Below are 13,872 nucleotides of genomic sequence, written 5' to 3'. Positions count from 1 at the left end.
ATCCTCGCTTGTTTTGGCTATCAGGTTTGTTTGGAGCATGTTTTTATTGTTAAACCCTGAAAGCATTTGTCCATTTTACTCTTGCTCCATCTAGCTTATGTGCCACCAAGCTTTCTCTGAATCAGTCGTGCTTGGAAAGGTGAATGGCAATACAGGCAGTCTTCAACTTGCAAAGTTTTGAGTTACAACGTTTTGCACTTGCAACGTTTATAAATTGACACCCTGTTTCAGCTTTATGACATCAATTTTGACTTACAATGCTTGATCTGATGCAACATCATGCCAGTGAACAAGTTCTCTGCATCACCCATCTCCCTGGAGAACATCTGTCCAAATTTCCTTGGACACTTGCTTTAAAAAAGCAGACAAGGCTCCAGAAAGACCTGCAGCCAAAACTCCAGAGAAGACTCCAGCCAAGAACCCTTTAAAAAAGTGGTGTCCAACCTTTTTGAATGTGGGGCCAGATCACGAACTTTTTATCACCCAGTGGGCCAGCGAGCCATATTCAGAGACCTCACAGGAAGTGGTATCATATCAGGAAGGGATGTCACGTGACCTTTGACACAAATGAAGTTGCAGGGGTTGACATGGTGCTGGTTGACATGGCATGCGTGCCCCGGTTGACCTGGTGCTGCAGGAGCCGCTTGGCTACAACCAGGTTGACCCTTGGTGGCAAGGGGCTAGGCCGGGGCTGACCTGGGGCCTGCCGGTACCATGCCCGGATTGACATGGTGCTGCAGGACCCACCTGGGCAGAACCGGGTCCCCGTGTGCTGCTGGGGATGGGTGGAGGCCGGCTGGGTCTGCACCAGCCAGCAGAAGCAGCGGTGGAGCCATGTACTGCTCGGGACTAACCAGTGCAGGCTCGTCCCATCCCAAGTGGCTCTACCCGTCCCCAGCAGCACGTGAGAAGTGGCCCCCTTGGGGCCTCGCGCGTGGGCGGCCGGGCCCGGAGATCCGCAGTGCCCGGGGGTGAGACTGGCCGGGGGAGCTGGCGCTGCCTTGCAGTGAGGAGGCAGCTGGACGTAGAGTGCTTCTGAGCCGGGCTCCTCCAGCTCCGCACAGGAACTGACCTGGTGCCTCAATCCACCACCCACGTGGGCAGGGCATGGGCCATGCTGCAGTTCCCCCGCCCGGGTGCGGGGGGCAAGGGGCAGAGCCCGAGGAGAAATTGCAGGCGCTGTCGCCAGCTCATCCAGTCAGGTGCAGCTGGGGCAGCCGAGGGCTGTGTGGTGCGGGGGGCAGCAGTGGCGGCACCCGGCTCACGTGATGAGCCTGGCCCCGCGGGGGTAAATAGCTCCCCTCCCTTCCCTGCCAGCTGGGGCCCACGGGCTGGCCTTGCTTGCCTTGCCTTGCTGCTGCTGCCGCTGTGAAGCACGGAGCAGGCGCCAGGACTCCTCGCCTGTCCCGAGTGAGGGGCCTCGGGCCAGAGAAAATGGCTTGGCAGGCCGCATGTTGGACAAGCCTGCTTTAAAAAGTCCAACCAAGAACCTTTCAAAAAGTCCAGCAAAGTCACCTGAAAGAAGTCCTTCCAAATCAATATGATTGCTACTTACAGTATAAATACATTAATGCAGCTGTAATTTCACACAGGCTACTTTCACACAGCATGGGTTCTGCTAAGAGAGTTAACATGCCATCTCCCAGGCAGGCAAGGCCTGTGTGTCACCACCAAACTTCAGTTGGGATCGGCGTAGCTCAAAGACAAAAAATTGTTCCTTTCTGCAATCTGTGGGACTTTTATACTGTGGGAAGGGTGTCAACTCCACAGAAACCCAAGCTTTGAAAGGAGGAAGCGTGTGGTCTTCTGCTGAATGTCAGATTCTTAAACTGGCCTGTCAAACCAGCTCTGCATAACCCAGCAGCACACTAAAGGATGATTTCTGCCTAGTCTGTCAGGGAAAGGTGCTGACACCACTAATGACCCAGAAACAAATGCGTGTGAATAAGGAAAATTCAGTAATGGGGCCAACTTCACTGGAAAGGCCCTGGACAGTCTATCTACAGCATTGCTGCCTTTTAAAGAGTTAAAGCTTTAACTTAATCCAGTCTTAATTCTCCCCATCTGGCTGGATCTGGCAGCACAGGAAAGACTTGGCTGGCAATCTAGTCTGAACAGTGGCTAAAATAAATATAGAGGCCATCTGTGCAGCAAAGGAAAAAATTGCATGTGAAAGCCAGGGCCTCCTCAGACAGACCCTGCTAAGTTAAATGCATACCCCGGGCTTTCTTGCAAAACAAGGGCCAGTGGGGGAGGTGGGGAGAGCTCAGAGGAAACAAACTTTCAGTTGTGAAAGGTAAGTCTGCTCTGTGAAATGTCAGTGCTGAATAAGCCTCCTATCGGAAAGGGGGAGGGAGGGAGGAGCAAGGGGCACAATGGTGCTTCTCTGCCCTGGAGCAGCTGGTTGCTGTGGTAACCCATCCTGCTGCTGTTGTGATGCTCAATGGCCTGTGGTTGGAGCTTTTCTAAGGGATTGGGGCTCAGCTTCAGCTGGATGATGAAAATATCTGGCTGGGAGGGGACTGTCTGGCTGCACTCAGCTGTAAAACTTCAAATCCTTCCTACCTTGCGAGTGACAAGAAACTATGGGATGGAGGCTGGCGGTGCCTGAACTATAGTTTGTCTGGGGAAGGTGGAGGGTAGAGGAGGGGTGCTAGAGACAGCAGAGAAGGATAAAAGGAAACTGAATGCAGTGTCTTGGAGAATCCGGTGCTAAAATATACAGCACCCAGAGGGCTTTGGGTCTCAAGAAACAAACTGGCAGAGGCCAGATGCATGCTGTTTATCATAAGCAAGTAGAGTAGCCCACAGAAGCAAACTCGCGCTTGAATCGGTGGAGGGAAGCAGAGCAAGGCAGAGCCCCAAGTAAGTAGCTTCCTGGGCATCCAACCAACTCCAAGGACTCCATTCTGTGTGGCCCCCTTTGCTGTATTAACTGGGCTCCTTTTGCTTCCAGGGACAGCAGGAGTGTGCAGACAAAGGACCTGCATCTTTCCTCCGCTGCGAGAACACTATGAACTCAGTCTTGACCAAGTATGGTTCCCCCCCTCGGAGCTGGCTCAACTTGCGCCTGGGGATGAGTAAGTAAATCATCTTGGTGCCTGCTGGGGGGGGGGAGGGGAGCTGCCATCCTCCATAGTACTTAGCACTTGATAGACATTAACTAATGAGTGACCTGCTCTGCTTGCTATCAGCAGCTAATGACTGCTGGCATCTCCCATGTTGTGTGCACCACGGTGCTGTCATTAATCAGCAGGGTAATAAGCTAATGGTGTGAGTGCTAAGACCATTGCAAGGCTGCAGAGGGCAGTTTGGGAAACTAGCGGTTATCTACTGATGAGATAAGGGCTGGCTCTAAATTCTGGGGATCTTTGTTCAATGGGTTGGAAGGGGCTAAAGACTCCTAGGTAGTTTCATGCCCTTCTATGGATAAAAAAGCACACCTTAATTGTGGAAGGTTAGAGACAGATGCAGCCTCTTCACACGATTAGTGAAACCGTGCTGTCCTGGTGGACCGGACTCTTAGCCTCTGCAGTACCTGAGCCCCTATCAGCCCCCTTCAAGAGGAAAAGGACAATTTGTGATAATTAATGTGTTTGGAAAATAGGGCTCAAGACTCCGCTTTGTTGGTACATCACTGTAACAGAAGCTGCCTCTTGATGATGTGTCTCATCTTTAGCATGGGTGACAGTTGTTTGAGCCCTAAAATACCAGTAACTAGAAGCTAGCTATTAGGCAGGGTAAAGTTTGTCTGCAGTTTGAGTAGCCTAGTTAGGTATGTCCTCACTTGGACTTTATCAGTCTCTTCCACTGGGAAAGTAGCAGTAATTTGGACTGCATGGTATGCACAAGTCATGTTTTCAGATTGGGATCTCCGACAATGGCTCTCAATACTGGCACAGCTCATTGAACTGATGGTTGACAAAGTTGGCTTCAGAGTGCTGAGACTTCCACAGACCTCCTGGCAATTGACACCTCCTTCTGTGGAGGCTCCCACGATGGACCTGCATGGCAGACCCATGGATCCCCTGGGTTGTGGCATCCACCTGAAGGCCAGCATCTAACAAGCAACTGGACTTGGTGAAACCCAGAGCTTCACAACATTTACTCAGTTCTGACTGCTTGAATCATAGTCTGCTTCAGCTTCTTGCTGGTACAAGAGCCACAGTAGAGCTCATGTCTGTTGTCCATGGTCCCCTACACGCATAAAGAGCTTGTACATAGATAAGGGAAAGGACGAGGGCTAGCAGGTTGACTTGTGAGGGTATCACCTGAGGGGTTCCTTCTGCACAGTCTGGAGAGCTGTGTTCACAGCACTCTTCCTTCTGCCCTCTCCTTAACACAGGCTTTTGAATCAGCACTTCAGATTTCAGTGGGGCTTCCCCTTTCATCCAGACTGGGCCATGGGATTTAGATGGATACACTTCTGGCTAAAGAAAGTGACTGGAATTCACTTCCTAATAGATTTCAAGTGTAGTAAAGTTCCTTGTGAGGACACCGTTATTCCTCAATTAAGCAATGCAGCTTAATTCCTTTCAAAATGAACCAAGAAGGGCACCTGGTGTAGAGTAAGAGCATTCTCACAGACCTAACGAGGGATAACTTTTCCTGGGGCAAGAAGCTGAATTTCATTGTGGAGGATCTAATGATGCATGTGAAATGTCATCCTGAGCTTAACCCTGTTCCCTGCTTCTGTGGCCAGCTCATTTTTGGTACCAGTGCAGCTGTTCCAAGATAGGTGAGCAAGGGCAAGGGTCTCACCTGCTGTGTGCAGTTAGAATCATAGAGAAATAGGTTTGGAAGGAACCTCCAGAGGTCTTTTAGTCTAACCCCCTGCCTGAGTCAGGACTGTCCCGATGCAAATTGTGGATACTATGGTTTGGAGACTATCGATAATCTAAACTCTACATAAGAGTACCATCAGCCCTGATGCACCACAGACCTAACACCCTAACCTCATAGGTAAAGCAGAGGAACCACTGCAGTCAATGCCCTGCTTCTATAAAATGTTGTCTATATGCTCAAGAGTTCCTGAGTAGAAGGATCACTGCTAGTGAAAATTGGGGCCCACTTTAATGACTTGCCATGCTTGCACCTTAGAGATTGTTGTGTATCAGGGATGCTTCTTGATGAAGTCGAGATGCTTCCCTTTGAATTTAGTCACTCTCTATTGCTATATTTTTCCTAGTCTCAGTTTGTCCCCCAGAGTGGCTACTCAAGGAGTTTGCACATTTGGTTTTTTCTCCCCTCAGTGCTGACTTTGAAAAACCTCCTTGTTCTTTCTTCAGTGTTAAATATCACAGGTCTGTTGCTGAAATTTGCTTGGAGGAGAAGTGTGCATTGGCAGGGAAATAATGATAGTCAATAGTTTAGTTGTACAGCAGAAGATGTAGGAAGCATTCAAGGTGCAAGAGGATAGAATAGCATTTTTGGGTTTTTCTCTGTGGTGGAAGTTCTGTCCTGTCATTTTTTCAGTTCGCTTTACTGGCAGCAGTTTAATCTGGACTAGTAAATACCAGAGCTTTGTGTATCCACTCGCCAGTTTCATCATCTGGATAAGGGGTTCTCTAATATTTGGAGGAGCAGAGCATTCACAATGAAAGCAGAGACTGTGTGTGTTGAGGTGAGACAGTATCTGACATGTATTAAGAATGGGTGTGTAACTGTCAGAGCTGATGCCATAAAGCAGTGTTTCCACATTGACTTCCATCCCTCCCATCACATGCTCCTTTTCTTTCCTTGTACACTTTGGATTTTGCCAGTCTGGAACTCTCTCACCTGTCATTTGGGTTGTGCCGCCTGCTGCAGCTCTGCAAGTCCCCGAAGGAGAGAGGGGAGGGCACTGTGGGGTAAGGTCAGGGGGTGGGGTGGGGTGGGGAGACAGGCAAGGAAAGTCCTGAATGATTTTTCCACTCTTGTTTTCCAATGCGCTGAGCACAGCTTCCACCATTTCCCTCAGGGGACTGTCCTGAAATTGAACAGCTCTTGCAGTGAGGAGGCTGTTTGATCCTGAGCCTTGGTTTTCTATTGCTCGCTCTGGCTCTTTCTTCTTACTTGCACACTCTAAGGGCTGGGGATGTGCGTGTGCTAGTTCCTTTTTCTTTTGTCCTTGGGGTTTATCCTCTCTAAACTCTTGGAAGCTGTAACTCTCTCTCTGTGTAGGTTGGAAAAAATGTGCATTTATTTCTCTGTATCACTCCTAAATTGTGAGCCAGCTGACCTTTAAATAAAAATGCAAAGGCATGCTTTCCTGGTACCTTTGGCATCCCTGGCTCTGAAATCTGAAGGTGTTCTGCACTTCAACCTGTGGAACATAATGCCTTCTAATCTCCACCTTTAAAAATGCTGAAGTATCAGAATGAATGCTGCAGAATTACTCATTTTCTCCACCGGATGCTGTGGTGAGTATATGCAGACTCTCGCACACATACACAAGGGATGAATAAAGTGTTGCTAGATTGCTGTGCAGATATACCCTCTAGATAGCATTACCAGTGCAGCAGTTGATTAGAAGGTAGTGGCTGAAGTTAGTAATCTGCGCACACATTCTAATTATATAAATTTACATGGTTTTATCCATAATCTGACATTGCTTCACTAAGCACTTCTTTGTTATCTGAATAGAGTCTCTCCAGGGTGTGTGTCTGCATTTGTAAAAACCCAAGTTGAAAAAGCCTCCTTAGAAGTTAAGGGCAGCACCCAGGTGTATCTTTTCCCTAAACATCATTCTGCTGCTGACAAAGCAGGAGATGCACATATTGTAGTTAGGGGAAGAGAAGAAAGCCTACAATAATATATAACTTTCATCATGTAATAATTTTTATGTTAGTTTTGCACAGTAGAACTTTAATGGTGGCAAAGAAAGCAAAATGAAAATGTAGGGCTTCAACACTTCAGTCTGGCTTCTGGGTAGTTTGGTGAAGAATTGACTATAAAATGGGAATTGATCATTTTCAATTTAAAATATTTTGGAGGTGTATTAAACTAAGCAGTATGTGCGTTTGAACTATTTTAGCATCTTTTCAGCTTAGGTGGGGAAACAGAAGCAAACAGTGAAGCTCTGGTTACCTTTCTGGCAAATGGTACAGACAATAAAGCTATTCTGAGCACGTTTGTTTTAAAAAGGAAATAACAGAGATACAGAAAAAAAATATTGGGCTGGAGTATTAATAGCTTGTCCCATTTTTCCTCCCAAGCCTTTCTCGTATTTTAGGGAGTTAGAGTTTTTGTCATTCAGGAATCCAGCTGCCTTAAATATCTTTATTTTAGTTCCTTATATAACCATGGGTGTGACACTACCCGTGCCCTCACCTGAATAGGGGAACCCTGGGGTAGCTCCCTGGGGAGCTGCTGCAGGGTCCCCGAGCAGAGAGCCTCCCCTTGCAATCAAACAGACTTGCAGACTGTTACAAAACCATGTACAGGATTTAATTATTTACAAGGTAACATATCACCAAGGCAACAGAACAAATGTTATGCTGCATGACCTGGTGATGGTGGCTTAAGGGTTAATGCTTCCTGGCTATACATTACACTAGTGGAAGGTATACAAATTACCCACAATAAGTAAGGAACCAATAAATAAATACACTGATACTCCAACTAATAAACCATCAAGAACTTATAGTCTATAACTTGTACAGTGTGTACTGAGGACCCTGTGTGCACGGCCCCTGGTGGGGTGTCTCGGGGAACAGGGCTGTGTCTGTGCCCCTGCACAGGATCTGTGGTCCATGCCTGGTGCTGGCACCCTTCCCTGGCTCAGCAGGGAGCAGTGTCTGGGCTGCAGGTTGTAACATTTTCCCCTGCCCAACACAGCCTGGCAGCCCCTCCCCAGACCTTGTCTGCCCTAGCCCAGGGCTCTGTCCAGCACTTGAGCCTGCCCCTGCCCAGGGCCTTCTCACTCACAGGGGAACAAGGAGGGCAGTCTCCAGCCTCTCCCCTTGGCCCTGCATCCTCCTCCCCTGCTGTGCTCACCCACCCACAGGGGCTTGCAGGAGGGTCTTCCCAGGCTTGGAGTCTCCTCGCAGGCAGTTCCTCTCTTGTCCTGCCCTGGCAAGGGCGGGACAAGGGATACAGTGCAGCACTCTCAGTGCAGCCTCTGCTGCTACTACTGCAGGGCTCTGCCAGGGGCCCGCGGAGGGCAGCCATGGGGAGATCCCTTCCCTGGTCTCCAGCCTGTCTCTCACCTCCTCTGTTCTCCCCTCTTTTAACCAAGCCTCTCAGCCAATTTCAGGCCAGGGCTCTTCCCGGGCTTTTGCTAACTCTCTCATTCAAACTCTGCTGGGATTACATCACCCTTCCCACTTCCAAGAGGGCTACCTCCAAAACAGCTTCACATCTCCTCAGGGCAAACAGTGGCCCTACTGGGACAAACTCTGTGTCTTCGCACTCTGTTCCTGTGCAGGGCAGCCCTTCCTATTCCTTCAGGTGGGTCCATTTTTAATGCTGCTACACTTAAAAGTGGAAAAAATGCAACTTTCCCTTAGTTTATATGTCTGAATCTCCTTCCTTCTTACCCCCACCCTGCTCTCTTTTTAACACAATCTGAAAACACCCAGCAGTGCTAATGCTGAGAGCCAAAGAAAAAACAATGTTGTCTGGGCTTGTTTCTGGAGTGTTTGTGGGTATAATAATTTCTGTGTACTTCGTGCTCTGCTCCAGGGACTCTATTTGGTTTCAGATTGTCCATGTTTCAAATGTATTTCCCTTGGTGCCAACAGAAGAGTAAACGTCAGGGCAGGTTTTTTCCAAGCAGCAGATGGAGGCACATTCATGGATGAGTAGAATAATCATCACGCCTCATTCTGCAGTTTCGTTTCGATTCAGGAGTTGAGCTGTGCAGAGGCAATAGGACTCTTGGTCCTTCTGTGAAATGATTCGGCAGCCTTCACTTTCTTCTTTAATAAGTCAAAAAGAGATGGTTTGTTCACCTCTGCACGGGAAGATTCCTGGCCATTGTTGTTGATGAAGCCAAGCAGAACTGTCCTGTTTGGTCATGGACACAGTCAAACTTGACCCCTCCAGTCAACCACAACTCCTTTCTCCCCAGGATCCCCGTCTCCTCATGTTATTAGCTTTCTTCTCTTGCCTTTGAGGTGTGGAAAGTGGGGTCTTAAATTAGCATCACAAAATTATAGCCATTGGGCTGAGATGCTGACAGGGAGAGCCTAAACAGGTGTGCTTGCTGCACTTGGCCCCAGCACAGGGGTGGATCCAGGGACAAGTACATTGGTGCACTTGCACCCCCTTGTTAAATCCTAGTCCACCCAGAGTTTAAAACCAACTGCCTGGCAGCAGCAGCAGCATTTCTAGTAAGGCAGTGCTGAAGGAGTCAATTGATTTCATGGCTCATAATCTACCTGATCCCTTTTAAATTCTTTATTCCACAAGTGTTAATGACCCTCTCTTCTTTGTAATGGTCTTGATGTTCCACCAATCTAGCAGTCCTTAATTCCACAATTCTCCTGTCTGCTGGTTGCTCCTGGTAATGAAGCTCCTATTTCACAGCCCTGCAGATTGTTTTTTAACTCATTCCAATGAAGTTATTTTTTATTTGCTTCAACCTTAAACAGAATAATACAGCCCTGGACCCCCTAGCATGTTGATAAAGCTTCTAGTTTATTTTTAACTAGAGAAAAATATGTGTTGTTTTATATATGATGATGCATCTTGTCATCTGCACCCCCCTTTTCAAAATCCTAGATCTGCCTATGCCCAGGCTTATCTCTCTTTCTTCCAAGGCAGCATCAAGCAAAGCAAAGCTGCTCTCTGCTGCTGGTGATACGGTAGAATGAAACTGGCAGTTCTGCCCCAGGAGGGCAGGGATTAGGAAGGACCTCCACCCTGTTTGCTTGCATGCTGATGCAGAATCTTTCTTGTCTTCCTATTCAGTGAGGGCTGCTCTGTAGCCCCCATACAGTCTCTGGTAGGCAACTGACAAGCTAAATCCCAAGTGACTTCAGTGCAGAAGTATTAGTTTCTGCCTGCTGAGAGGCTTTCTGGAAACTTTTCCAGCCCCAGGGCTGCCAGTGGCCATGGCATGGCATGGTAGGTGTGAGCACTTCCACACACCTTTTGCTCTTGCATGGTGCACTTGCCTCCGTCTGGTCCATTCTTCATTCTCCTTAGTGAACCAGGCCTAGAGCTGAGGCTGTCTGCCGGCACTTTCTTCTTCAGCTTGTCAGTGAGGAGAGAAATTGCAAAGACCAGCCATCTGGGAGCCTCTGCTTTCTCCTAAACACTCCCAGAGGCTGAATCTGGGTGAGTGAGTCAGGTCACCCGCATCCTCCTGTGTCAGGCTTCAAAACATCCCCTGGAGCTGGAGCTTCCACAAGGGAGCCATTCTCAACTGCTTTCTGCACCTCCTGGCATCACAAAGAGAGCAAGTTCAGCTTTTTTTGCTACTAACGGAAGGAACTTTTCTGACAACCCAGACTTGGAGGCAGACACCTTTGCCTGCAGCCTGGCCTGTAGGCAGAGCCCTCTGTCTTGCTCTCCCAACCTTCTAGCAAACGCTTGCTCTAACCTATTGGAGCCACATAGAACTTGTCTGCTAAAGGTTTGCACTTTTCTCTCTGTCATTGGCCAGTGCTAATGCTGTGTTTCACTCCAGCACATCTGGCATTGCTGCGGCAATCTCAGCTGGGGCCGAACGGACAAGGTGGGGGGAAGTGAGTGTTGTCTATCGTGCTGGCTCTGCAGGCCAAACCCTGCTCTTGATGTGATCAGCACAATGCTGCAGCCTTTGCTAGGTTGTCCCAAGCATTGCTGCTGATGCCCAGGAAAGAGCAGAACCCAGGTTTCTGGGTAGGATAGAAAGCAGCAGAAATTTACTTCCGCCAATGGAGTCAGCACACAGGACACAGCTGCTGAGTGAGACAGTGCTGTGTGAGAGGTGTGGGACATGTAGAGCAGCACAGCAGGTTTTCAGACCTTGAGAATGCTTTTGTGGAGCTCTGCACTGCTGCAGTGTGCGCAGTGGCCACAGCCAAAGGAACCTCAGTGCAAACACTGCTCCCTTGCAAGGTGGTTAATTCATATCAGATGGTTTCCATTTGAAGAGACATCTTGGCCTTCTGTTACCAGGTATGCCTGTTGCAGCAGGGAAAGTGCTGGGAGGATCCGGGAGTGGGAGAAGGGTTACATTTGCCGGGCAATGCTAAAAACTCAGTAATCAAGTCCTTGAGAATTACAGCAGGGAAGGGGCTACCTAGGCCAGATCTTAGCAAGTGCTGAGTCTCTGTTGGGTTGTTGGAACCAGCTTAGATTTCAGTGGAGGCAGAGACCAAACCCACAGCCAGAGCTTTTACTGGCCTGTGACAGCTGGGGGATTTGAAGGGTGAGACAGAACTGAGTCATCATGGCACTGGGTGACCAGTGGCCCTTAGGGTTCAGTACTCAGACCAGTGATTTTCAACATGTACATTGACTATTTGGATTCAGGTATTAAAAGCGAACCAGCAAAGTTAACTACAGGGGAGCGTGGTCACGCTCAAAGACAGGCTGGCAATACAGGCCAACCTGGACAGGCTCACAAGGTGGGTGGACCTCAACTTGATGTCATTTAATATGGAGAAATGTAAAGTGCTCCATCTGGGGAGAAATAATCCACAACACACTTAGAGGCTGCGTAGTGCTATGCTTGCTAGCACCACATCTGAATGAGACCTGGGTGTCGTGATAGATAACAAAATTAACTTGAGCCATCGATGCGATGCTGTAATTGGCAGAGCTAATCAAACAGTGGCATGCATCTACCAGGGCACCTCTAGTAAGGCTAAGGATGTCATCTTCCTGCTCTACTCGGCCTTGGTGACACTGCAGCTGGAGTTCTGCATTTGGTTCTGGATGTTGAGAAGCTTGAGAGAGTCCAAAGGAGGACCACGCACATGATTAGAAGCCTAGAGACCAGGTCATACGAGGAGAAGCTGAAAGATTTGGGACTGTTCAGCCTGGAGAATAGAAGACTCAGAGGGGACTTGGTGGCAGCCTACAAGTATTTCAAGGGCCTGGGGGAGCATCTGTTCACCAAGGCCCCCCAGGGGAGGACAAGAAATAATGGGCACAAGCTGATCGAGCACCACTTCAGGCTAGACATAAGGAAAAACTTCTTTACAAGTCGAGTACTGAGGGTTTAGAATAGGCTTCCCCCAGAGGTGGTATAGTGATCCACCCTGATGAACTTCAAAAAGCGTCTTGACACCCATCTTGTTGTGACTGGCTTTCAGGGCTTGCTTGTAACTCTCCTTTGTGCTACCTGACCTCAATGGCCAGCCACAGTCTCTCTGATAGTGCTGAACAGAGCAAAATGGGAATGGGCCCCAGTGAAGGCTGACAGTATTAGAGGAGCAGTGTCTGGTGCAGGTGCTGAGGTCCAGCCCGAGAGTGGTGTTCCTGTCCAGGGCCCAGCTGCTTTGCATTTCACAACAGGTAGGTTCCCAGAGTATGTAATAGCCATCCAGAGTATGTAGTAAAAGGTATCATTTTAGAACCAAGCGTTCTAGTTTTTTGTATGTCTTGTAATAGCCATCCTATGTGTTGTTCCATATCAATCGCTGGCTCTGTCAAGAGTTTCCATTCTTGCAGGCTGGGGTGTCATAAAGCCAAATGGCTGCTTGAGTGGATTTCAGGATGCAGTCTGGTGCTCTTGGCTGCTGCAGGAACTTTCTCTACAGCAGTGATCAGAAGGTTTTTCACAAAATGCATTTGAAAAAGTCCTCATGGAAGGGGTGGGAGCCAGCAGAACTTATTGCCTGGCAACTGCCAGTGGAACCAGGCAGAGACAGACGTGCTTCATGGGAGCCAGGTTGGTGGAGGCCCAAGCCAAAGTGGGAACCAGCACGAAAAACATTGGACTCGGGTGTGTGAGAGGGTCCCAGTGTCTCAAAGGACCTCCTTTCCTTTTGATTGTGGTAGTCAGAGCAGCCAGTGTCAGAGTACCAGGGACTGGGCTGCAGGGTAAAATGTCTGGAGTAGATGGACAGGCCTCAGGCAGTGCCTGTGAATGTCTGGCAAAGTAAATGATGTCCTGGACTGGGACTGTCAGAGAAGCACATAGGCGCTGCTTGTGCCACCTTTAGGAATCAGCCTTGAGGCCTGGTCCCTGCACATGGCTGTAGCTGCATGGCTCTTGGTGGGATTTTCAGTGGATTCAGCTTAGTGGCGCAGCCCCTTATGTCAGTACCTGTCAGTTGGGATTAGCTGGGCTGGTATCCATGGAGTTTCAGGAGAAATCTAACCCAGTGTACCCACTTTCAAGTTGATGTGAGGGTATCTGTGCAGGGGGTTGCAGCTGTTTAGCTAAGTTGGTATGTAACCTGCTGTGAGTTACGCTGGGTTTGCTTCCTTGTGTGGACAAGGCCCAATCTCTTCCATGGCCCTGCATGGCAGACTCCCAAATACTACTGAAATTGGAACGGCTGTTGCCATCTTAGCAAAATTAGCTATTTCCATTGAGCCATTTTGCTTTGGGGGAAGCGGGAAGCTCTTTGGCTTTGTTCTTATTCAGAACCAGAACAGATCTTGGTGCAAAAATGCCAGTTGTTTCTGTTTTCATGCAACTCTAGACCCTGTAGGTCCTGATTACTGGTTCCTCTCTGTCTCTGGGCTGCTGGAGGGCAGATTGCTGAGGTGCTCCAGGGCTCTGGGAGTCGGCCTTAAGGGGTTGGGGGCACAGATGGAGTTTTCCTCGATCCTCCCAGTTTCAGGCTAGGGGTTGAGGAGGGAGAGGAGGATTGAGGTAGTCAACTAGAGACTGCGGTGCTGACATCATCGTGAAGGCTTCAGCTTCCACGATCACAGTCTGCTCTTTGGTGAGAGAGGCAGTGGTCTGCTGGGAAGAGACAGCCTCCACCTCACTCTGCTGGGGAG

General features: G+C 48.9%; 1 protein-coding gene across 3 annotated transcripts in view; it reads left to right on the top strand.

The window, feature by feature from the left end:
* The first annotated feature begins 2,280 nt into the window (after positions 1–2,280).
* The window catches only part of PLEKHG5 (pleckstrin homology and RhoGEF domain containing G5), a 78,954-nt gene continuing 67,362 nt past the window's right edge, over positions 2,281–13,872 (top strand). Inside the window, exons 1-2 of one of the 3 annotated variants that reach the window (XM_090023683.1) lie at positions 2,281–2,296; positions 2,957–3,080. In XM_090023683.1, the coding sequence (XP_089879809.1) occupies positions 3,014–3,080 (67 nt within the window). In that variant the 5' untranslated portion in view covers positions 2,281–2,296; positions 2,957–3,013. Of the gene's footprint in view, positions 2,297–2,563; positions 2,866–2,956; positions 3,081–13,872 lie in introns of those variants that run through there. The other 2 variants (XM_090023682.1, XM_090023690.1) reach the window with 2 other exon arrangements.

The sequence above is a fragment of the Crocodylus siamensis genome, chromosome 12, assembly GCF_052110815.1.
Source record: "Crocodylus siamensis isolate JL-2025a chromosome 12, ASM5211081v1, whole genome shotgun sequence".
NCBI lineage: Eukaryota > Metazoa > Chordata > Crocodylia > Crocodylidae > Crocodylus > Crocodylus siamensis.
This window is presented reverse-complemented; position numbering and strand designations above follow the sequence as displayed.